We start from the raw sequence: 26,056 nt of genomic DNA, 5'->3' as shown, positions 1-26,056 counted from the left end.
GCCTTAATTTTCTCATTGTATACAAGGGGCTGAATTAGACAATTGCCACATTCCTCTCCAGCTCTAAAATTAAGCCTATAAATAAGCCAACCATAATTTTAATAAAATTCCATTAAAATAAAGACAGATTCTCAATAAAAATTTTAGGGTACCTTTTTTTCGCTTAGAAAACCAGACATCTGTTTCTGTCAAAAGTTGTTTTAGAGATCCATTCCACGAAGGCACAAGTTGAAGGAACATCCACTAGGTTAAAAAAAAAAAAAAGTAAAATTATATGACTTATTATTCTATGATTACATTTTCAACCTGCTTCCCAACTTAAGCTTTAAATTCACCATTGCACTAATCACAGTCCAGTGAGAGAAACCAGATGCATATGTTAAGAAGTAAGCTGGGGGGTCAGCGCAGTGGCATGGCGGGGCATCCCATATGGTCGCCAGTTCAAGTCCCAACTGCTCCATTTCCGATCTAGCTCTCTGCTATAGTCTGGGAAAGCAGTGGAAGATGGCCCAAGTCCTTGGGCCCCTGCACCCATGAGGGAAGACCTGGAGGAAGTTCCTGGCTCCTAACTTTTGATTGGCACAGCTCTGGCCGTTGCAGCCAACTGGGGAGTGAACCAGTGGATGGAAGACCTCTCTCTCTCTCTCTCTCTCTCTCTCTGTAACTCTTTCAAATAAATAAATAAGTCTTTAAAAAAAAAAAAAAGCTGACCCATGAGAAGTATTTAGGTCACAAGCCTATCTTAAATTACTGTATTAAAAAGGTAAAGCAGGGCTGGCGCTGTGGTACAGTTGGTCAAAGCCCTGGCCTGAAGCACCAGCATCCAGTATGGATGCCAGTTCTAGTCCTGGCTGCTCCTCTTTCAATCCAGCTCTCTGCTTTGGCCTGGGATAGCAGAAGATGGCCCAAGTCCTTGGGCCCCTGCACCCACGTGGGAGAATCGGAGGAAGCTCCTGGCTTTGGATCAGCACAGCTCCAGCCGTTGTGGCCATCTGGGTAGTGAACCAGCAGATGGAAGACCTCTCTCTGTAACTCTTTCAAATAAATAAAATAAATCTTTTTTTTTTAAAGGTAAAACAATATATTTATTACTGAGTAATTTTATACTAATTAATCATACTCACTGATTAGCTTAGTTTTAATAAATACACTGTGAAATTATAATAATGACCATAGGAGAAAGGATGATTGCTACTGAGACTATCTATGGAATAATTAACAGTGGAACAGCCGGGTCTTAAACCAGTGCCCATATGGGATGCTGGCACTTCAGGCCAGGATGTTAACCTGTTGTGCCACAGCACCAGCCCCAATAAATAAATCTTTAAAAAAAAAAGTTGAAATCTTTCAAAAGGAAGAAGCAAAACATGCTGAAAGTACAAACAGGCCTTTAAAATAATTTCAGCATTTTCTAGAAAATGCATGTGTGAAAATTTCATGATGGCCGGTGCCGTGGCTTAACAGGCTAATCCTCCACCTTGCGGCGCCGGCACACCGGGTTCTAGTCCCGGTCGGGGTGCCGGATTCTATCCCGGTTGCCCCCTTCCAGGCCAGCTCTCTGCTATGGCCCGGGAAGGCAGTGGAGGATGGCCCAAGTGCTTGGGCCCTGCACCCGCATGGGAGACCAGGAGAAGCACCTGGCTCCTGGCTTCGGATCAGCGAGATGTGCCGGCCGCAGCGGCCATTGGAGGGTGAACCAACGGCAAAAAGGAAGACCTTTCTCTCTGTCTCTCTCTCTCTCACTATCCACTCTGCCTGTCCCAAAAAAAAAAAAAAGAAAATTTCATCATGAAATAATTTTTTAACTTTAATCAGGTTAAACTTTGAAAATATACAGAACATTAAGACTGTTAAAACAGTAACTTCTACATAAAAAGTTTCTGACTATGTAAATAATATTAACATGTTAATTGTGGAAAAAAATTCTTTGAAAAAAAAAAAAGAAACATTCTCAAGGTAGAAAAGTACAATGAATGAAGGTGAAATCACCCACATATCCCTAAATATAAGGACTTTTTTTTTTTGGACACGCAGAGTTAGACAGTGAGAGACAGAGAGAGAGAAAGGTCTTCCTTTTGTTGGTTCACCCCTCAAATGGCCGCTAAGGCCAGCACGCTACCCCAGTCCAAAGCCAGGAGCCAGGTGCTTCCTCCTGGTCTCCCATGCGGGTGCAGGGCCCAAGCACTTGGGCCATACTCCATTGCCTTCCTGGGCCACAATAGAGAGCTGGTCTGGAAGAGGAGCAATTGGGACAGAATCTGGTGTCCCAACTGGGACTAGAACCTGGAGTACCGGCGCTGCAGGCAGAGGATTAGCCTAGTGAGCCGTGGCACCAAACTTTTTTTTTTCTTTTTAACATTTTAGCAAATGGTTATCAAGTTATGATGGCTTTTTAACTTAAACCATACAACCATCCCATTCTTCACTTTCAGAACAGTATGCAATACATTAAGGTGATTTCAACATATTATTACAAGATAGGCTTTACATTAGATGATGTTGCTCAATGTATGCTAATGTAAGTGTTCGAGCACATTTAAGGGATGCTAGTCTAAGCTATAACTTCTGGTAGGTTAGGTGTATTAAAATGCATTTTTGACTGAACAGTATTATCAACTTACAGTTTTCTTAGGATATAACCTTGTAAATCAAGGTGCATTTGTATTTTCTTTAGTTTATATCTATCACTTTTTCACTGGACACTGGCTGTTTCCAACTTTTCACTATTATAAGCAATGCTGAGATGATATCGTATATACATTACATTATACCAATACCTTTTTAAGAGCTGTGTATACATCCATCTCCACTTGCATCACAAATAAGTTAGATGAACCAATGAGCTGTTTCATGACATTTATACTGGGAAGGATAAAACAAAGGTAGTGAGCTTACTTTTACGCACAGGTTGAAGGATCCTAACAGAACTTACCATTTTTAAGTCTTTATCAAAAAAAAAGTTGAATTTAAAAAAACTACAGCATTTTATTTTGTCCAAGGCAAAGAATCTTACAAAACAACCTATTTGTACACAATAATACTTTTACTTTTAAGTATTTGTTTGAGAGACAGAGAAAGACAAAGAGAAAGAGTTGCCTACCACCAGTTCACTCCCCAAACTCCCGCAATGGGTAGGACTGGGCCAGGGGTTGAAGCCAGGTCTCCTATGTGGGTGGCAGGAACCCAACTCATGAGCCATGATTGCTGCCTTTTACCATCTGCAATGGCACAGAGCTGGAGTCAGAAAACCAGTACTGAACCCAGTCACTCCAACAGGGAGACAAGGATGGGTGTCTTAACCACCAGGCCAAATGCTTACCCTTAGACTTTTAATTCAGAGTGGGCTGTGAAAGGTCTTTTTCTCAAAGAGATATGGAAACAAAGAGCTTTGATCTGCTTGATCAAGTTAAAGCAATGTCCCAAGAGTGGCAGTTTTCTTTTGCCTTATACCACCCCCACTTCTATGTAAAAACAAACAAAAAATACTTATCAACATTCATAGAACAACTATAGCTTCAAAGTAATCTTTAACCTCCAGGCAAAAAAGACTTGCTTAGTCAAAAAAGTGGTTTTATTACTCTCAAGAATAAGATCAATAAATGTGTGTTAGTTCAAATTTAGTATGGAGTTACTGCCCGTTGTCTGTTTTGCTTTTCCCTTTTTTATTCCTTCCTTCAAGTCACAAAAAGCCAAAGGGTTTCTGAGTTTTAAAGATGACCCCACATTGATTCAGCTTCCTTTTGAGAAAATGCAAGAAGAAATTATAAAAGAGAAATAAAGTGTTTTTTACAATGTTCAAACAAATATACTACCAAAATCTGTTTGTGCCTTGACACAACCAAGTGATGAATGCTTTTCAAACTTTTCTGCCAAAGTAAGCTATTAAAGAAAAGCAGCTATTAAGATGAAAGAGAAGGGGGTCGACACTGTGGCACAGTGGGTTAAAGCCCTGGCCTGCAACGCCAGCCCATATGAACACCAGTTCAAGTCCTGACTACTCTACTTCCAATCCAACTCCCTGCTAATGCACCTGGGAAAGTAGTGGAGGATGGTCCAAGTCCTTGGGTACCTGCACCCACGTGGGAGACCCAGAAGAAGCTCCCAGCTCCTGCCTTCAGATCAGCTCATCTCTGGCCATTACAGCCATCTAAAGGGTGACCCAACAGATGAAGACCTCTCTCTCTCTCTAACTCTTTCAAACAGATAAATCTTTAAAAAAAAAAAAAAAAGATGAAAGATAGTCCCTCCCCAAATCAGTAAAATTTACATCCCAGAAAGCTATGCGATGTTTAGTCTTTAGTTTTGTACATTTCCATCAAAATGCCACATACTCTGGGGATATTTGTCTCTTATTTCAGTGGGACCACTGTCATAGAAATAGAAAGCCTAAAAATGACTATAAAACCTCCTAGCCTTTAAACCTTCATTCCAACCTGAATTTCTCAGATCTATTACAGATACTTCAGTCCCATTACTGCAAAGAAGATTCCTGACCACAGAGACCATGACATAATCAGCTCTGCATATGTCACAGCTCCTAGCAGAGTATCATTATACATAATGACATTCAGGAAGTATCTGCTGAATGAATGAATGAATGAAGTGGACTTAGAAGGCCAACCTAATTGTAAATTTAATATCATTAGGCTTAGCAAGAAGTTTAAGACAGGGGCTGGTACTTTGGCACAGCAGGTTAAGCTACCACTTGGGATGTCCCCACCTCATATCAGAGTGCTGGTTCAAATCCCAGCTCCTCTGCTTCAAATCCAACTTCCTGCTGATGTACCTGGGAAGGCATTAGATGATGGACTAAGTCCTCAGGTCCCTGCCACCCATGTGGGAGATCTAGATGGAGTTCAGGGCTCCTGGTTTAGGCCTGGCCCAATCCCACCTGTTGTGGGTATCTGGGGAGTGAAACAGTAGATAGAGGATCTGTCTTTCCCTTCCTCTCTGTTGTCCTATCTTTCTAATAAATAAACTTTGTATTATATGTAGATATATACACATACAAGTTCTAGATTGTCTAAGAGCCCGGAAATCAGGTAACACTTGAAATATCTCTAAAGTCCTACAGCAGCAATGCATTCTTCTATTAAAATTGACTGAACTACTTGACATAATACACATTTTGTCATTTATAACAGAAAACAAACTTGTATAGCATTTCTTCAGCTCATGGATACAGTCAAGACACCTTTCATTAAATTGTTCACTTTTTCATAAATTATATATTTCTGTGTTCTACAAAAATATCTTGCATACTTCAATAATTGAAAAATATTACTGGAGCTGACATTAGCACAGTGTGTTAAGCCACCACTTGCAACACCAGCATCCCCCATCAGAATGCTGGTTCAAATCCCAGGTATTCTACTTCCAATCTGGCTTTCTGCTACGGGGCCCCAGAAGGCAGCAGAAGCTGGCCCAAGTACTTGGACCCCTGCTACCCATGCGGGAGACCAGGAAGGAGTTCCTGACTCCTAGCTTCAGCATGGCCTAGCCCTGGCTATTGTGACCATTTGGGGAGTGAACCAGCAGATGGAAGATCTTTTTTTTTCCTCTCTCTCTCCTTTTTTCCCCCTCTGATGCTGTGCTCTTCAAATAAATAAATCTTAGAAAAAAGAAAAACATTATTTTAGGATTATTAATTATAAAGTTATTTAAAATGTAAATACCTGAGTTCTTTAAAAAGTTCTACATTTTGGTGAGTCATTAAATTATTTAAAAGCCATTCAAGGCACCTGAAATTGAAACATGTAATTATTATATTTATATATTACTACATTATTTATAACCTATTGAATAGAACTTAATAGGACAAAAACAGCATGTTAATCTTGCTGGGACATGCTCAAACTCTCTAGCTCAGACAATAATCTGAAATTTAGTATTGCTTTGTCAGTAGTTATTAAGGGAATATTCCCTTGATATTAATAACAGCATTTCTAACCTATATAACTTCAATTTTCTGTTAAATGGTATATGAAGGAGCTTGCATATTTCTATAACCTTCTTTAACATCTGAAAATAGCTTAAGTAAGAGTTAAAAGGACCAGGAACAGTTGGACTGAAACAATGTCTATCATGCCTGCTCCTTAAGTAAGTTCATCAGAAAATGCTCTGTAAAGAGTGACCAAAGCCTTTATAAGCATGTATAACACACCCATAGCCATTTTAAAAAGTAACATTTGAGGAATTTACTAATAGTCAAAAAGTAAAATGGATATTTTTTAATATAATAAAACTATTTCTCCACCCCCTTTTTCCTTGATTCTTTGTATACATAGCTATACATTCTCAAGAAACAAAAGCAATCAAATTCCCAAAAGTGGGATGGGAGGAAAAATAAAGAAAAGGTCACTCACTTTTTCTTAACGGAATCTAATCCATAGGTCCCTGCTGATGTGTAATAGCCACACACAGTTTTCACATTAATTGTTTCCTTCATTGTCTCACCACACTGCTGTATTAAACCATCCTGTAAATATAAATAAGCACTGGAAAGGCCCATTTCACATGGGAAAAATTAGCTCTGATATGTGCTTTTACATATTAAAAAGTAAAAAAAAAAAAAAAAGAAGGAAGAAAGAAAGAAAAGAAAGAAAACTCATTAAGTGCAGCAAGCCTAAGTTTTTTTAAGTCCAATAAAAACACTGAAAAAAATCCAGCAAGTATTCAACTAAATACTTGGAACTGAAAAATGGTAGGGGGAAAGCAGTAAAGTAGAAATGAACATTGCTATTCTCTTTCTTTTTCCCTTTTCTCTGAGAACTTTTAAAATTTCTTTAGCAGCATTTTATCTGTTTTGCCTATTCTCTTTAAATCAAGAACTCTTCATAGTTAGCTAACCATGTGATGGGCTCAATCAGTAAACAATATAAATTATCAGAAAATATTTATTAAAGTTTAAAACACCTATCGGTACCTACAAGTTGCACCTAAAACAAATGTTATTGTTTTAAACAACTTACATTAAAATTTTAATCTAAAATGCTTAGAGGTTTCAAATGAACTTGAACTTTAATGTATAGAAAGAATACTGTCACTTTTCATTCAAATTACTGAACTACATTCATCATTCAAATATATTAAGTTAGAGTTAGTAAATCATAAAAAATAACATAGAAAGTGGATTTAAGACCAAGGGTAGAAAAATAGTATATTTATTGGAAGTAAGTACTGAAAGGATCAAAACATTTTAGAAACCAAATGATCTCAACAAATGATATTTAGTAAGCTATTAACTAATACTTCAAACAAATCAGTGGATAAATGTCACACAAAATTTAAATTTTTTTTGGAAACATCAAACTAAAACACTATTAGGATTTTTTTTTTTTTTTTTGGACAGGCAGAGTGGACAGTAGAGGGAGACAGAGAGAAAGGTCTTCCTTTTTGCTATTGGTTCACCCTCCAATGGCCGCCGCGGTAGGCGCGCTGCGGCCAGCACACCGCGCTGATCCGATGGCAGGAGCCAGGTGCTTCTCCTGGTCTCCTATGGGGTGCAGGGCCCAAGAACTTGGGCCATCCTCCACTGCACTCCCCTGGCCACAGCAGAGAGCTGGCCTGGAAGAGGGGCAACCGGGACAGGATCAGTGCCCCGACCGGGACTAGAACCTGGTGTGCCGGCGCCGCAAGGCAGAGGATTAGCCTACTGAGCTGCAGCGCCGGCTCTGTTAGGATTTTATACTCACCTAGAAGTTATTCTAAATTCCTCCTCTACCCTCTTAGCATCTCATTTTTCACCAAGTCCACGGATTATTCCTACTTAATAGTTTTGGTATCCCTTTTTTTTGTTACTATGCCTACTGCTACTTTCCTAATTTAGATTCCTGCTTGGACTACTACAATAGGGTTTTATCTCTAATGTACTTATCTTTCCTTCAATCCATTCTTCATATTGTTTTTGAAGTAGCCTTCATAAAATATAATTTGTCTTCTCCCTAATTATAATTTTTCCAGCACTCCAAAGATACTTACATGCAGTGGCTAAAGTTCTTAGCAATGTATAAGGGGACTTTGAGATGTGGTTTCTGTCTCTCCAACCCTCATATTTATGCTAGAGCCATGTTAGATTCTCTAACTTTCTGTTATTTCACATCTCTAGCCAGGTCTTACTCTGTTCTCTCTGTCTGAAATGCTCTTCTTTTCTCTCGCTTTCTCAGTAAACAGAATTTCTACTTTAAAGACTTAATCTGGAAACATAACTTCCTTCTATGAAACCTGCCAGTTGAACTGATCACTCCCTTCTTTATGCATCCACTACATTTTCATACCTAAAATACTCGGTATCTCTTTACATTTTGGTTTATGTTATTAACCCTCCCTCCCACACAACGCACACACACTATACTGTGAGTTCCCTGAACGTAGAGTCTACACCTTAATTTACTTTTGGAACTCTATGCCTCCTCTGACACACTGCTCAATATACTTCTGCTGAATGAAGGAATCTCATTGTACCAACAGATTAAAATACATGTGATTAATAATTACTTCTTAATTAAGAAAAAGTTGAGGGTCCAGCATTATGATGTTACAGATTAGGCCGCAGCCTGCAATGCCAGCATCCCATATGGGTGCCAGTTTGAGTTCTGGTTGCTCCACTTCTGACCCAGCTCTCTGCTAATACACCTGGGAAGGCAGTGGACAACGACCCAAGTGCTTGGGCCCCTGCCAACCCCATGGGAGACCTGGAAGAAGCTCCTGGCTCTTGGCTTTGGCCAGGACCAACCCTCCCAGCAATGGAAGATATCTCTCTCACTCTAACTCTGCCTTTCAAATAAATAAAATAAATCTATTTTTTAAAGATTTTTTAGAAAAAAATTTATTTATTTATTTGAAAGAGTTCACAGAAAGAGGTCTTCCATCCACTGGTTCACTTCCCAGTTGGCTGAAACGGCCAGAGCTGGGCCAATCCAAAGCCAGGAGCCAGGAGCTTCTTCCGGGTCTCCCACGTAGGTGCAGGAACCCAAGGACTTAGACCATCTTCTACTGTTTTCCCAGGCCATAGTAGAGAGCTGGATAGGAAGTGGAACAGCCAGGTCTCCAACCAGCACCAATATAGGATGCTGGCACTGCAGGTGGCGGCTTTACCCACTACACCACAGTGCTGGCCCCAATAAAATAAATCTTAAAAAGAAGAGATAGTACTCAGTATTTTTGAACCCAGGAACCATTTAGTAATCATAAGCCATCTGCCTTGGAGTCACAATAGATTACTTATGAACAGAAATCAAGCAAATGTTTTCCACATTGTGATCATACTAAGATATCTACTAGGAAGCAGTATGCATTCATTTTACACAGACATCATGACCTCAGCTGTAATAAATTGCTTTTGGTCAAGCATTTTAAATAATTTCTAAGAAATTACATGTTTATACATACAATTTTAATTCTAACAATTATAAAAAGCTAAGCTTTTTGTTTTTGGAAGAGATTCTTTAAAACAGAAATATTGCTGTGATCCTTTCCTTAAACAAGGTACAGACTTACCAATTGCAGCATACAAGCTGCTGCCAAAATGGCAATAACTCGACTGGGCTTTATTAAGACATCATCTCGATACAATGACCCAAATGCAACCTGCAGTGCTGAAAGCAAAAGTACACATGTAGAATGAAATAATAATAATCACATCCATAATAGTATTACAAAAATAATAATGACTGTCTTCACACAAAGACATTTGTCTAAATATTATACATAAATAAAAGGGTAATACAGGTATCACTAATTATAAAGGATAGTTTTTAAAATTGTTTTTATTTCTATAAGGTGAACAAATTTCATATAATTTAAGATTTAAGAGCATAAGGATACTTTCCACCCTCCCCTCCTTCCTGCCCATGCTCCTACCTTCCTTATTTTTTCTTTTAATTTTTACAATGAGATACTTTCAGTTTATTTTATAAATAAGGCTAGTGTTAATTTAGTAACAATGTAAACTTTTACTTATTCTACCAAATCTAGCTGTTTTCTTATACATTTACACATCTTGACTATAGTTAGGGTACATTTTTATACTCCTTCTTGACATTAGTTAGTGGTCAGAATCAAAACACCTTGGAAAAATTTTCATGACATTCCTGAGTGGACTGATCATTAAGTATAAGCACACAGAACCAATGATAATCTTAAGCTTGCTGCTGTCAATGCTTCACCACTGGGTCTGTATTATAGCTCATGGTCCTGATTCATGTCTAAGCCCCACAGCTATCTAAGCCTGCACATCTTTTTCTCTTCTGCCACTCTGAAGAACGTACTACAAAGTTTGCTCTGTAAACATTCTTAATTTTTCTCTTTGCCTATGTGGTAGGCCCCAGGTATGTCCACCTGGTCTATCAATGAGGGGACTAGAAAGAGCCCTGGGATAGGAACTAGGTAATCTGTAGTCTGATGCAGGCTCAATGAATGGCTCTGAGATCCAAAATGAGTCGCTGAAATTCTCTGGACCTCAGTTAACTAAGGACAGTTCTAAAACACCACTGACAGGGTGGGTGTTTGACACAGTGGTTAAATGGCTAGGAGTCCAGTGGGGACGACTGCATTCTGTAACAGAGTGCTGTGTTAGAGTCCCTGCTCCACTTCTGATTCCAGTTTCCTACTAATGCACACCCTGGGAGGCAGCAGGTGGTGACTCAAGTACTTGGGTCCTGACACCCACATAGGAGATCAGGATTGAATTCTGGTTTTGGCCCTGGCCCAGCCCTGGATGTTGTAGGCATTTGGGGAATAAACTAGAGAATATCTCTGACTCCTTGCTTCTCAAATACATAAAAATTTAAAATAATCTTGACTATGATTTATGTCCTACTGTTCCCTGAAAAGATCTTCACACAAGGGATAATCAATGAGTATTATTTACCAGATTTTCTATGTATTTTTAAAGTCATATTTCTCCTTCCTGCCCCATATATCTTCCACATCCCAGGCAGACAGATTTACACAGATAAGTCAACAGACTGACAGCAAATAGACTGACATGATCCACCTGACTAAACAGATTAGGGAGAAGAAAAGCAGAACTGATAAACTATGGATTAAAATAAATATAAAATTATTGCCTTGGGGTATTAAATGGAGCTTTTTTTTCTAGTCTACAAGGTTAAAATAAAATGTTCATTTTCTACCAAAAGAATTTAAAGGTATGATTTAATTATCTTTGCATAATATTAATTATGGTGGTAGTTACCTTCTATATCAATATTCTGGTCAGGAATCTCCAATTCAATAATATTCATGTTTGATTCTTTCCAAGAACCACTGAACATACTAGAAAAGTAGCCAGACTTAAAAACAAAACAAAAACAATTGTTATCCAGCATTTGATCTTCCAAATTATTTTCCCACCATACCTCCAAGCAAATATTCTATCAAAACTGATTCATTATTTCAAGGGAAAAAAAATGACCAAATATGTCTAAATAAGAAGAGAAATCAAAGACACTATTGTATCAAAAAAGTACATCAAAACCTACTTTTGGGGCCAGCGCTGTGGCGTAGTAGGTAGGCCGCTTGCCTGCAGTGCCAGCATCCCATATGGGCACCTGTTCGAGACCCAGCTGCTTCACTTCTCCCCCAGCTCCGTGCTAATGATCCTGAGAAAGCAGCAGAAGATGGCCCAAGTCCTTGGGCCCCTGCACCTGCACAGGAGACCTGGAAAAAGCCCCTGGCTCCTGGCTTCTGGCTTGGCACACTCCGGCCATTGCAGCCAACTGGGGAGTGAACCAGCAGATGGAAGACCTCTCTCTCTCTCTCTCTGCCTCTCCTCCTCTCTCTGTGTAACTCTTTCAAATAAATAAATGAATCTTTAAAAACCTACTTTGTTTAGTAGTATTTTAACAAAAATTAAACCAAATTCTTTATTACTATCTGAATTGAATTTATATTACTATTTGAAACTGGTTAGCTTTTTACTTAGTCATAACAATTTCCGAGTTTATTATACATGTTTTCCTTCTCAATGAGGTTCTTTTTTTTTTTTTTTTTTGGACAGGCAGAGTGGATAGTGAGAGAGAGAGAGAGACAGAGAGAAAGGTCTTTCTTTTTGCCGTTGGTGCACCCTCCAATGGCTGCTGTGGCCGGCGCATCGTGCCGATCCGAAGCCAGGAGCTTCTCCTGGTCTCCCATGCGGGTGTAGGGCCCAAGGACTTGGGCCATCCTCCACTACCTTCCTGGGCCATAGCAGAGAGCTGGCCGTCAATGAGGTTCTAAATTCAATTAGAAGCTGTCATATGCTTAAGTGTCTCTCACAAACATGCCAGATGAAGACACAATATGTAATGAGAAGGAGAGAAGAGGAAACTAAAAGTCCTCAAACTGCTGGATGTTTAATGTATTTCAGTGGCTACACAAGGGTCCAGATCAGTCCAAAGTCAGCACTAACAGGATGATCCCCAAAGGCACTGGGGAAAATCTAATGTTTAGTTTTAATCAAATTAAAAAATTCCAGATCAAACTTGAAGTCTTAAGCTGGCACCGCGGCTCAGTAGGCTAATCCTCCGCCTTGCGGCGCTGGCACACCAGGTTCTAGTCCCGGTTGGGGCACTGATCCTGTCCCGGTTGCCCCTCTTCCAGGCCAGCTCTCTGCTGTGGCTAGGGAGTGCAGTGGAGGATGGCCCAAGTGCTTGGGCCCTGCACCCCATAGGAGACCAGGATAAGAACCTGGTTCCTGCCATCGGATCAGCGCGGTGCGCCGGCCGCAGCACGCCAACCGCGGCTGCCATTGGCGGGTGAACCAACGGCAAAAAGGAAGACCTTTCTCTCTGTCTCCCTCTACTGTCCTCTCTGCCTGTCAAAAATTTAAAACAAACAAACAAACAAACTTGAAGTCTTGAAAAGGTACTAGAATGGATGAAATCACTATTTACCTTTCAGACAGTACCTCTCAGAATTTGTACTTTGGAATGATCAAATATTAACTAATTTATTTTAAATTTTACTAATTATACTGGTTCTAAGACCCACTACAGACACTAAAAACCATGAATGCTCACAGTATTACATATGACCTACATATTCTGTATACTTTCAATCACTGCTAGGTTACTTATAATACCTAATGCAACATCCATGCTATGCTGTATTGTTGCTATACTGTATTGTCTATGGAATAATAACAAAAATAGTGTATACACATTCAGCACAGACAGATTTCTATTCTCTGAATATTTCTGATCCACAGTTGGTTGAATCCACAAATTCGAAACTTGCAGATACAGAGGGCTAACTGTAGGAGAAGGCACTGTGAATATAGCAGACATTACTTTTGTCCTCAAGGGGCTTATATTTGAGCATGTGGCTTGAACATCAGTCCAGTTTTCATGAGTGGCAATGCTTTAACAGAAGCATTCTTCACCTTCAAACTCAAAAACTGCTTTCAGAGACTAGAAAGATACGAATCATATCTTCAAGCTAAGATCAGTATTTTAATATATGAGTTACATAATTCAAGTCAAACTTACACAAAATAAGAACATGACTAAAATGTAGGAGAAAAAACTGCTGATCTAACGCTTTTAATGAAAAATGCTATATTATACCATCTTAGTAGCATAATTACTCTTTTTTTTTTTTGACAGAGTTATAGACAGTGAGAGAGAGAGCCAGCGCTGTGCCAATTCGAAGCCAGGAGCCAGGTGCTTCTCCCTGGTCTCCCATGCGGGTGCAGGGGCCCAAGCACTTGGGCCATCCTCCACTGCCTTCCCGGGCCACAGCAGAGCGCTGGACTGGAAGAGGAGCAGCCGGGACTAGAACCAGCGCCCATAGGGGATGCTGGCGCCGCAGATGGAGGATTAACCAAGTGAACCGTGGCGCCAGCCCCCATAATTACTCTCAAATGGTAAAGCAGAGAGGAAAGACAATCTCCACAAGGATAAGAACTGCTCCTTGTGTTATCCCAGTGCCTAAAACAATGCCTTACATACATATTTGATTTATTTATATATACACACACACAAAAAAAGCTGAGCCATTACAGCAACATTTTCTTCTGCTTTGAAAGCTCTGAATCTTTAAAATGGGGTGGCAGACAGTAATATTTTCAGCACAGAAACTAAATATGTATTTGGCTAGGTGACAGTCTATATATTTGTCTTTAGTGTAACTGGATTTTCTAGGAGAGAAGGAAGAGTTTCAAGAACTTTCCATTCACATTCAGCCTAAGCTGCAAAGCCAACATTTCAAATGAATTTATCTAATATAAATAATCATATACATAGTAATTTACCATTCTCAACTTTAATATTAATCATTTTCCCTCATTTTTTCCACTTTATCAACAGAAAGTATCAAAATAAGCACCTTTTTGAAGTAATAACAGGTAATGCTCAGCTCATATGAAATGAAATTTCAAAATCTGTTTTCTAAGCAAAACTAAATTTTCACTAACATTGTTCACCATGTTTTTAATAAAAGACTTTTTTTTTTATCAAATGAAGGACTTAACAGCTATTCTCCATGTAAAATATTACTGTAACACATAGAAACAAGAAAGAATATGAATTCAAAGAGGTTGCATTTTTGTAATTGACTACCATGGTTATTTACTTATTTATTTTCCCCAGAAACCTTTTATTTAAGGAATACAAACTTCACACATTTCATAATTGCAATTTTAGGAATGTGGTGGTTCTTCCCACCAGCTCTCCCACCCCTCTCCCTCCTCCCTCTCATTCCCATTCTTATTTTTTACTAAGATCTATTTTCAATTAACTTGATACACATATGATTAACTATGTTAAGTAAAGAGTTCAATAAATAGTATGAAAAAAAAAAAAAAAAAAAAAAACCCTGTTTCCTCAATAGTTGAGACAAGGGCTGTTCAAAGTCATTACTTCTCAAAGTGTCAATTTCACTTCTATAGATTACCTTTTAGGTGCTCTATTAGTTATTACAGGTCAGGAAGAATATATACCATGGTTATCTAAACAGAAAAATAAAATACTTACTTGACATAAATATATTTTGTGTAAGCTCCACTCTTCTCCTAGAGCACAAATCTTAATGTCACTATTTTCACCATTCAAAAATAACGTTTGGTAAATATATTTGGATGTACTCTTTAATTTTTTCCTGTTAAAAGAAATGTAAAAGTTACATATATAATGGAATGTTTTACCGATTTTGGATATTTCAAAATACACTTTGTTCAATTTCTGTTGAATAGTCACCTTATCTATTGTGGACATTATAAACTGAAATTTGCTTCTATCTGAAAGCCTACTCACGAGGACAATGCTTTCTGGGGCACTCAATTCCCAGGAGTTGACAGATGGGGGCAGGATGGGAGGGAGATCTCTCACTAGACACTTTTTTTTTTTTTTAACGGTTTATTTACTTATTATTTGAAAGGCAGAGCTAGAGAGAGGCAGAGGCAGAGAGAGAGAGAGAGAGAGAGAGAGGTCTTTCATCCACTGGTTCACTCCCTAGTTGGCCACAATGGCTGGAGCTGGGCTGATCCAAAGTCAGGAGCCTGCTCTGGGTCTCTCATAAGGGTGCAGGGACCCAAATACTTAGGCCATCTTCTATTTTCCCAGGCCATAGCAGGGAGCTGGAAGGGAAGTGGAAGAGTCGGGACTTGGGATTTGAACTGGCACCCATATGGGATGCCAGCACTGCAGACAGTAGCTTTACTGGCTACTCTAGAGCGCCAACACCTCACTAGACACTTTGTAGCAACTTTTTATTTTTGAATTTGATTGCATTTCAACAGATTAAGAAGTCAGATGATTTTTGCTTATTTAGAAACCAACCTTATGGAGGCTGTCAGTATAACTGTACTAATTTGCTATGCAACTAGAAAATGGAGACCATGAGTAAAAATTTCATCCACCCAAGTAATTTTAAAATAATTTAATCTTATTTTAGTACCAAAGTAAGTAAGATGAGAAGATGAGTTTTTCTTTTTTTATTTTTTTTATTTTTTGACAGGCAGAGTGGACAGTGAGAGAGAGACAGAGAGAAAGGTCTTCCTTTGCCGTTGGTTCACCCTCCAATGGCCGCCGCGGTTGGCGCGCTGCGGCCAGCGCACCGCGCTGATCCGATGGCAGGAGCCAGGTGCCTATCCTGGTCTCCCAGGGGGTGCAGGGCCCAAGCACTTGGGCCATCCTCCACTGCACTCCCTGGCCACAGCAGAGAGCTGGCCTGGAAGAGGGGCAACTGGGACAGAATCTGGCGCCCCAACCGGGACTAGAACCCGGTGTGCCGGCGCCGCAAGGCGGAGGATTAGCCTAGTGAGCCGCGGCGCCGGCGAGAAGATGAGTTTTTAATCAATCAACCCTACCCCACCCACTTTCACTGGATAAATGGTTTGCAGTTTTAGACCAAAGGTTTCAAAACTATGCTCAAGGAGAGGCACCTTAGGGACCACCAGGGAGTGCTTGGCCATTAACTCTGAACAGCTCACCTAACTCCAGCCAGAGCAATACCACCTATTATATATAAAAATATACTGGATTTCTGTGTAAGATTTAATTATTTTTACATTGCAAGAGTTGGGGGGTGGGGGCACGTCGGCCTCTTAACTGGTGTCAACCTCTTGGCTAAATGCCTGCTCCCACAAAATTTAACTTAGAAGAGAAATGATTAAAGAAAAAAAGCTGGAAAAATCACTGCTCAAGATGATCCTATAAATGAAAAAACTATTCTGGTAGAGGTCAATCTATATCTCAAATTCCTAACCAATTGTGACAGCTTTCCTAGTAGTTAAAACTTTTAAATCTCTTTTTAAAAAATGAAGTGACTGCTTCAGATGGTATCCTGAACCAGTGTCTGGTCTCCCAACAAACATTAAACAAAGCATATGCTGAGGCAGGCATGTGGCTCACGGTTAACATGTTGGTTAAAAGCCTCCCTCCCACATCAGTGCTTGAGTTCAATTCCCGGTCCCTGTTGGCACTGTGGCGTACAAGGTTAAATCTCTGCCTGCAGTGCTGCCAACTCATATAGGGGCCGGTTCCAGTCTTCGCTGCTTCACTTCTGATCCAGCTCCCTGCTAATGTGTCTGGGAAAAGCAGTGGAAGATGGTCCAAGTCTTTGTGCCCCTGCACCCATGTGGGAGACCTGGAAAAAGATCTTAGCTCCTGGCTTTGGCCTGGCCCAGCCCCAGCCGTTGCAGCCATTTGGGGAGTGAACCAGTGGATGGAACATTCTCATTCTCTCTCTCTCTCCTCTCTCTGTATAACTCTGACTTTCAAATCAAGAAAAAAAAATCTTTTCTTCTAAATTTTGTTATACAAGTTCCATATATAAATAAATAAATCTTTAAAAAAATAATAATTCCTGGCCGGCGCCGGAGGAAGCACCTGGCTCCTGGCTTCAGGTCGGCGCAGCGCACCAGCCGTAGTGGCCATTTAGGGGGTGAACCAACGGAAGGAAGACCTTTCTCTCTGTCTCTAACTCTGCCTGTCAAAAAAATAAATAATAATAATAATTCCTGGCCCAGCTCCTACCTCTAGCTTCCTGTTAATCCAGACCCTAGAAGCCAGCAGTGATGGGAAACCTAGATTCTGTTCCTGGCTTGGCTTTAGACCATAGTCCAGGCTGAGCCATTGCAGACATCTGGGGAGTGAATCAACAACGGGAGCTCACGTGCTCTCTCTGCTTTTCAAAAAAGAAAAGTCTTAAAAAAAAAAATGCACATGCTTTGGTAGTGGGCAGACTTGGGTCTGAGTCCCAGTTATTTTGAGAAATAAATGAGACAGTGTAGATTCCAGTTCCTGATAGCAGAATGAGCACATGGTCACTTCCCATCTCTCCTCAAATCACATTAAAGATTAAAAGTACAAGGAGACAGGTGTTTTAGCACAGCAGGCAACCCCCACATCCCATATAGGCTTTCAATCCAGTTTCCTGCTAATGCATCTTGGAGGCATCCAATGATGGCTTAAGTGCTTGGGGTCCTGCCAGCCATGTGGGAAATCTGGATGGAGCTGCTGGTTCCTGGCTTTGGTCTGGTATAGCCTTAGCTGTTGCTGGCATTTAGGGTAGTGAACCAGTGGATGGAAGATATCTCTTTTTCTCTCTTTATTTTCAACTACCTAAAAGGCAGAGTGACGAAAACATTTTTTAAATGATTAAAAGTATAAAAAGGAACAAGTCCACAAGAGCAAAATGGTGGGGATGGGCTGATTACCTGATGGGAAGGTTCTAAAATAAACTACAATTAAAAACAACAACAAAAAAGCAGTGAAAGCTACAACCCAAAATACATTATGAAGAGTCAAATGCAGGCTAAGCCCATCTCAACCCTGGAGGAGAAGGAAGGCTGGGTCTGAGGGAAATAAAAGGCAGAAGTGAAAAGCAGGACAGCAAATGAGGAAACTTGCTCCGCTAACGGCTTCCCTCACTCTCTATGAAGACAGAACAGACATCCAGGCAAAAAGATGCCAAGGCTTTGCAGATAGAAATGGGACTTATAAGGGAGAAATGAGGCTTTAGTGTAGGAACTGGTGCCCCAGAAAAAGCAATCCCCATTCTGGCATTTGAAGAACATATAGCCTGTTAGGTCCCAACCCATTCACCCTAAATCATGGTTCCTAAACTGTGTGCAGACACCTGGGGGCCTGCGCTGTGGCATAATGGGTAAAACCTGCCACCTGCAGTGACAGCATACCACATGGGTGCCAGTTCAAGACCCGGCTGCTCCACTTCCAATCCCGCTCTCTGCTATGGCCTGGGAAAGCAGTGGAAGATGGCCTAAGTCCTTGGGCCCCTGCACCCGCGCTGGAAGACCTGGAAGAAGCTCCTGGTTCCAGATTGGCACAGCTCCAGCCGTTGCAGCCAATTGGGGAGTGAACCAGTGGATGGAGGACCTCTCTTTCTCTCTGCCTCTCCTTCTCTCCCTGTGTAACTCTGACTTTCAAATAAATAAATCTTAAAAAAAAAAAAAAAAAAACCTGGACCAGCAGCAAAAACTCAGGCAGGTGAAATAATTTCACATTGGAAGGAAACAGTCATATCTTTCAAATCCCATGCAATTTACTACTATTAAGCTGTTTTGAACCTAACCACGAAGTACATCTTTTGGCAGGAATGTCATGAAAAAAATTACTAAGCCACTAAGGGTATTGTGAACCAGAAAGACTAAGAATCTCTGCTCTAAAACAAAGCATGCCCCACCCATATCCAATTTAATTATTAGTCTTACTACTCAAAGAGGCTCATTGGAATTACAACTATTGACTCAATTAAAACACATTCAGTCCCACCTCCAGCTTCCTGCTAATGCAAACCCTGGCAGGCAGCTGTGATGGCTCAAGTGGTTGCGTCTCTGACACCCGTGAGGGAATCCTGAATTGAGTTCCTGGCTCCTGGCTTCAGTCTGGCCCTGTTCCAACCACTGTAAGCATTTGGGGAGTGAACCTTGAATGGAAGATTTCTGTCTCTAATAATTAACAATTAAAACAAACAAAAAACAACCTACCACACATAAATACAGAAATATTCACTCTTAACTGTACGCAGACAACCAAGAATTGTCAACTAAAGGAAAATTAGAAGCATAAAGGAGGAGGGGATGAGGGGAGAGGGAGGGAGAGAAATTGGCCCCAGAGGAAAACATAATTCATGGAAAAAGAACTTTTAAAAAACACAAAGCAGAAAAACACTTCTGATTAGTACACCCAGAGATGTGAAATTATTACATTTATAAAAGAACTGGAGTTATAATAAAGGATTACTCAGAACAAAAAATAGCTCTTAGAGACTAAAAACATGGTTACTGAAATTAAAAAAAAAAAAAAAAAAAAAAAAAAGGCTGATGAAAACGTTAAGGAAATTTCCCAAACACAGAACAAAAGACCTAGAAAGGAAAAAAAATAAGTGAAGTGTAATCCAAGAAATCCAAAATCCAGTCAAAAAGGATACTGGAAACAGAAAACAAAGGTAACAAAAGAAATTATGGAAGAAAATTTTCCAAAACGAAAGTAGTACTTGAGTTTCTAGATTGTAAGATCCACCAAACACCAAGGCCATTAAAAAACCCACACTTAATCAAATGCCAACTAAATTCCAAATCACCAAGAAACAGTTACAGAGAGGGAAGGGGGGGAAAAAAGGCCACCTAAAAAGAAAAGAAAATTCGATCAGGATCAAATTTTTCATCAAAGCTGCAGGCCAGAAGATGACATAATATAAAAGATAAGTTATTTTACATTAGAAAGTTATTTTACATTAGATTACCATACCCCTCAAAGGATAAGTTGAGTGAAACTAAATTTACATTTAGATATGCACAAACTACACGCTTTCATACACTTTCTTGGGAAAATACTTGAACATGTAGTTCCCTAAGATGAGTAAGAAAGAAAAAGATACAGGGCCAGGTGTTAGGCCTACAGCTTAAGACGTTCTTGTCTTATATCTGGGGTTGACAGCACCAGCTCCTGACTCCAGCTTCCTGCAGCTAATGCAGACAATGACTTGAGCAGTGAAGATTCAAGTAATAGAGTTCCTGCCACCGACGCGGGAGATTAGGTTCCTGCTCTTGGCTTCAGCCTTAACTAGGCCTGTTGTAAGCATCTGGGGAGCAGGCCAGTGGATGGGATCTGTGTGTATATGTGTTCCCACCTCTCAAATAAATAAAAATTTTAAAGAAAAACAAAAGATACGGGCTATAGAAAATCCTAGAGATGGGATAAAATCAAGTCCCAGAATAAAAGCAGGAAGATTCAGACTGCAGGAGGAGGATAGAGGGACAAAGGAGGTAGGGCTAGGCTTTGAGGATTCCACGCAAGTGTGTTTAAAAAGAAAAACCTGAAGATATGAACTATTCTTTTGTCAACAGGGAGAGAAAAGGTAGTACAAAACTCTAGGAAGAAAAAAAAAAAAAGCAAGCAAGCAAGCCCAGTTTATGTAAGATACAAATGAAGGGGCCAGAGCTGCGGCACAGCAGGTAAAGCCACCACCTGCAATGGTGGCATCCCATATGGGCACTGGTTCAAGTCTTGGCTGCTCCACTTTTAATCTAGCTCTCTGCTATGGCCTGGGAAAGCAGTAGACGATGGCCCAAGTCCTTGGGCCCCTGCACCTGCATGGGAAGACCTGGAAAAAGCTCCTGGCTCCTGGCTTCAGATCGGCACAGCTCTGGCCGTTGCGGCCAATTGGGGAGTGAACCAATGGATGGAAGACATCTCTCTATGTGTGTGTCTAACTGCCTCTCCTTCTCTCTGTAACTCTGCCTTTCAAATAAAATTTTTTTTTTAAAAAGATACAAATGAAAAGAGGGCCCAACTTTAAGCACCTGATGGATTGTAAGAAAAAGATTACATTTAACTATGAGATTAAGAAACTCTTCCCTTCAAATAAGCATGATTTATATTGGGGCCAGCACTGTGGCATAGCAGGCAAAGCTGTTGCCTCCAGCGCTGGCATCCTATATGGACGCCAGTTCGAATGCCAGCTACTCCACTTCTGATCCAGCTCTCTTTTGTGGCCTGGGAATGCAGTACAGGTCAGCCCAAGTCCTTGGGCCCCTGCACCTGCATGGGAAGACCCGGAGGAAGCTCCTGGCTTCATATCAGCACAGCTCTGGCCGTTGTGGCCAATTGGGGAGTGAACCATCGGATGGAAGATATCTCTCTCTCTCTGCCTCTCCTCTCTGTGTAACTCTGACTTTCAAATAAATAAATAAATAAATCTTAAAAAAAAAAAAAGTGGTAGTGGCTATATTTGCAGTGATAAAGTAGAATGGAAATTCTGTAATGGTAAAGGGGTCAATTCATCAAGAAAATATAATACTTATTGAGTGCTCACAAGCCAAGTACTATGCATTGTATTCACTCTCCTATTTGTCAAACTTTATAAAGCAGGTATGAGTATCTCTATTTTACTTACGAAGAAAATAAGACTATTAACTGGGGCTGGCGCTGTGGTGTAGTGGGGTAAAGCTGCTGCCTCCAGCACCGATTCTAGCCCCGCCTGCTCTACTTCCGATCCAGCTCTCTGCTATGGTCTGGAAAAGCAGTAGAAGATGGCCCAAGTCCTCGGGCCCCTGTACCCGTGTGGGAGACCTGGAAGAAGCTCCTGGCTCCTGGCTTCAGATCAGCACAACTCCGGCCGTTGTGGCCAATTGGGGAGTGAACCAGCAGATGGAAGACCTCTCTCTCTCCCTCTGCCTCTCCTTCTCTGTGTAGCTCTTTCAAAAAATTAAATATTTAAAAAAAAAAAGACTATTAACTAAAGAATAACAGAAAAGAATTCAGAATCTGAACTCTTAAAAATATACTGAGGGGGGCCGGCGCCATGGCTACTAGGTTAATCCTCCACCTGCAGCGCTGGCATCCCATATGTGCACCAGGTTCTAGTCCCGTTGCTCCTCTTCCAGTCCAGCTCTCTGTTGTGGCCTGGGATAGCAGTGGAGGATGGCCCAAGTGCTTGGGCCCCTGCACCCACATAGGAGACCAGGAAGAAGCTCCTGGCTCCTGGCTCCTGGCTTCGGATCGGCGCAGCTCCGGCCATTGCAGCCATTTGGAGAGTGAACCAACGGAAGGAAGACCTTTCTCTGTCTCTCACTGTCTGTAAACTGTAAAAAAAAAAAAAAAATATACACTGAAGGGGGGCTGGCTCTGTGGTGCAGTGGGTTAAAACCCCAGCCTGCAGCGGCATCCCATATGGGCACTGGTTTGAGTCTCGGCTGCTCCACTTCTATACAGCTTCCTGCTAATGTGCCTGGGAAAGCAGCAGCAGAGGATGGCTCAAGTCCTTGGGCCCTTGCATCCATGTGGGAGACCAGGAAGCTCCTGGCTTCAGATCGGCTCAACTCCAGCCATTTCGGCTATCTGGGGAGTGAACCAGAGGATAGAACTCGTTAAGAGTTCCAACTGCTCCACTTCTGATCCAGTTCCCTGCTTAGTGTGCCTGGAAAAGCAGTAGAAGATGGCCCCAAGTGCTAGCGCCTCTGCCACCAATGTAGGAAACTCAGATGGAGTTCTGGGAGCCTAGCTTCAGCCTGGACCAGCCCTGAGTGTTGAGTCCATTTGTGGAGTGAACCAGCAGACAGAAGGTCTCTCATTCTGTCTTTCCCTCTCTAACTCTGCCTTTCAAATAAGTAAATAAAAACATTACACTGATTCTTCAAGGAAGTTAGTGAACAGTATTCACAAAATGTAAACTGTATGAAAAGCTTCATAAACTAGTCTTTAAGATTTTTACATAATGTGTAAACCTGCAGTAACTTTTAAACTGATATGCAACACCTGTGGTAATTTTTTGAATGAATCTTTTTTAAAAAAAAATTTGATTTCTCTAAAGCAAGCATTTGGTGCAGCAGGTAAGATGCTACTTGGGATGCCCAGGTGTCATGTAGGAGTGCTTGGGTTCAAGTTCTAGCTCCAGTTCCAGCTCTAGCTCTTGATTTTAGATTCCAGCTAATGCACAGACTGGGAGACAGTAGGCAATGGCTGAAGAATTGGCCCACTCCAGGCTACTGTGGGCATTTGGGAGTGAAACAGAACAGACCATCTTTCTCTGCATTTCAAATAAAATAAAAATTTTAAACAACTATATCTAAGTAATCACACTAATGATTTTTTTTTTTGTTTTGTTTTTTTTGACAGGCAGAGTGGATAGTGAGAGAGAGAGAGAGAAAGGTCTTCCTTTGCCATTGGTTCACCCTCCAATGGCTGCCGCGGCTGGCGCGCTGCAGCCGGCACACCGCTGATCTGAAGCCAGGAGCCAGGTGCTTCTCCTGGTCTCCCATGGGGTGCAGGGCCCAAGCATTTGGGCCATCCTCCACTGCACTCCCTGGCCACAGCAGAGAGCTGGCCTGGAAGAGAGGCAACCGGGACAGAATCCGGAGCCCCGATCGGGACTAGAACCAGGTGTGCCGGCGCCGCTAGGCAGAGGATTAGCCTATTGAACTGTGGCGCCGGCCCACACTAATGATTTTTTAAAAATTTTTTTAAAAAGGTTTATTTATCTGTAAGGCAGAGTTACAGAGAGGCAGAGGCAGAGAGAGAGGGAGGGAGGGAGCCTTTCATTCAATGGTTTACTCCTCAGGTGGCCACAACAGCTGGAGCTGTGCCAATCTGAAGCCAGGAGCTTCTTCTGGGTTTCCTATGCAGGTGCAGAAGCCCAATGTCTTGGGCCATCTTCTACTGCTTTCCCAGGCCATAACAAAGAGCTGGATGGGAAGTGGAGCAGTTGGGAGTTGAACCTGCACCCATATGGGATGCCGGCACAGCAGGCAGCGGCTTTACCTGCTCGTCACAGTGCCGGTCCCACTAATAACCTTTTAAAAACAGAAACAAGCGGTGGCCTTTGGTATAGCAGAACCCACATCCCATACTGGAGGGCCTGGTTCGAATTCTGGCTCCTCTTCTTCTAATCCAGCTTCCTGCTAATGTGCAATTGGGAGGCAGCAGGTGATGGATGGTCCAAGGGCTTGGGTCACTGCCACTCAGGTGGGAAACCTAGATTGAGTTCTAGGCTTTTAGCTCCAATCCAGTGTTGTGGACATTTGGGGAGTGAACCAGCAGATGGAAGATCCCTGTGTCTGTCTGCCTTTCAAACAAACAAGTGAAAACAGAAGAGCAGCCAGACTGTTTATGAGACAATACAACCTTTTTATCCACCACGTCGCAGTTCACAAGTACAAGTAAACGCTTTGCTTTTCAACTCTTGAAAAAAAAAAAAAAGTTAAGCAAGTTACAGTGCAGCTTCACACAACTTCAATTTCTAGAGGCTCTGAAAAGTTTGCTCCTAGGGAGGAACAAACGTATACCACTGCGAACCCTGACAGTGAAGGCAAACACCTGCGGACAATCATCGGCCCCACCCGCGTGCGCGACCACAGGGGTGCTAAACTCGGAGACGAAATACACCTCTCTGCACTATTTAAGGCCGCCGGATGCAAAACAACTGGGTCTGCGGCTACTCACCGGGGGCAGAGGTGACGAGGGAGGGCCGGACAGCCGCCCGACTCTGCGGTTTACAGCGACGCAGGCCTCGCTTGGCGTTTCTGTTTCATCTTGGGGCTACCCCAGCACCCCGGCAGCGTCTGTGGTTTACCAATGCAGAGCCCGGGGCACCTCCCAGGGCGCCCCCGGCCCTGACCGGCCTCGGGCCAGCGGCCCCCTTTCCCCTGTCAAGGGCACATCTGCTCTGCCCAGGCCCAACAGGTGCGGGTGCGGGGGCCGGCCCCGACTCACCTCCGAGGGGTGTTGAGGAGCCGCTGCTGCTCGTCCCCTTCGTCCTCATCGTCGTCTGTCTCGGAGTCGGGGTGATAGTAGAAGGCCCCGCTGCTCTGCTTGCGCTTACGGCTGACCGGGTAGTAGAAGAAGCCGTGACCGGACGCGTCGCCTCCAGTTTCGGGCCTTCGGGCCGAGCCCCCGGCCCCGGGCCCCGGCTCCTGCTGGGCTCGGGCTCGCCCAGGGTGGCGCAGAACTCGGCTGCTCAGCGAGCCCATGGGACACGGCTCCCCGGGACTTCAGGGAGCGCACCTCAGGGATCCCAGAGGAGAGGGTCTCCCGCCATGGCCCGGCCGCCGCCGGCCTCCCCGCAGCTCAGGTGCCTACACTGCCACCTTCTCACGCGCAGCCCCAACCGTTGCAGCGGACGCTACCACCTCCATCCCCGCCCCGCCCGCAGCGTCCGGCCGCGCGGCGCGCCAGGACCGCAGGGCCTCGCCCCCTAGCCTTCTCAACAAAGCGCGGGCCGGGCGGCGCCTGCGCACGGCGAGCCTCCGGAAGGGGCGGGGACACGCGGGCGTGGTGGGCGGGGCGTATGCGGATGGGTGGCTCCCGTACTGCGGCCGGCCGGTTGCTAAGCGCAGGGTTGGGACAAATGTCGTTTTATTAGGGGCAGATCACACAACCCTTTGTATTGCCAAGACTTGGGATTGCAGGTCGTTCATTCACAAAGGTTCCTTGAGCTCCGAGGCGTCCTGCCGGGCGACGAGCTAGAAGCCGACGCAGCTGGGGCTGGGGGCTCCTCGGAGGCTGGGAGCGGAGGCCTTGCAGGGCTGGGCGCGGCTTCCTGTGGGAGGAGGACCAGGAATGAGGAGCTGCGTGGGACTCCACGGGGGCTACAACGTCAACCCTCGCCTACTGAG

At 42.6% G+C, this 26,056-nt stretch overlaps 1 protein-coding gene across 5 annotated transcripts in view; it reads right to left on the bottom strand.

The window, feature by feature from the left end:
- The window catches only part of GMCL1 (germ cell-less 1, spermatogenesis associated), a 59,528-nt gene extending 33,903 nt beyond the window's left edge, over positions 1-25,625 (bottom strand). For 2 of the 5 annotated variants that reach the window (XM_062209587.1, XM_062209586.1), the window contains exons 1-8: positions 25,155-25,625; positions 14,955-15,078; positions 11,198-11,294; positions 9,499-9,596; positions 6,366-6,478; positions 5,676-5,741; positions 2,778-2,862; positions 153-243 (exon numbers count right to left, since the gene is read on the bottom strand). In XM_062209587.1, the coding sequence (XP_062065571.1) occupies positions 153-243; positions 2,778-2,862; positions 5,676-5,741; positions 6,366-6,478; positions 9,499-9,596; positions 11,198-11,294; positions 14,955-15,078; positions 25,155-25,411 (931 nt within the window). In that variant the 5' untranslated portion in view covers positions 25,412-25,625. The remainder of the gene's footprint in view (positions 1-152; positions 244-2,777; positions 2,863-5,675; positions 5,742-6,365; positions 6,479-9,498; positions 9,597-11,197; positions 11,295-14,954; positions 15,079-25,154) is intronic. The other 3 variants (XM_062209583.1, XM_062209584.1, XM_062209585.1) reach the window with 2 other exon arrangements.
- Between the last annotated feature and the right edge of the window lie 431 nt (positions 25,626-26,056).

This window comes from Lepus europaeus, chromosome 13, assembly GCF_033115175.1.
Source record: "Lepus europaeus isolate LE1 chromosome 13, mLepTim1.pri, whole genome shotgun sequence".
Classification (NCBI taxonomy): domain Eukaryota; kingdom Metazoa; phylum Chordata; class Mammalia; order Lagomorpha; family Leporidae; genus Lepus; species Lepus europaeus.
This window is presented reverse-complemented; position numbering and strand designations above follow the sequence as displayed.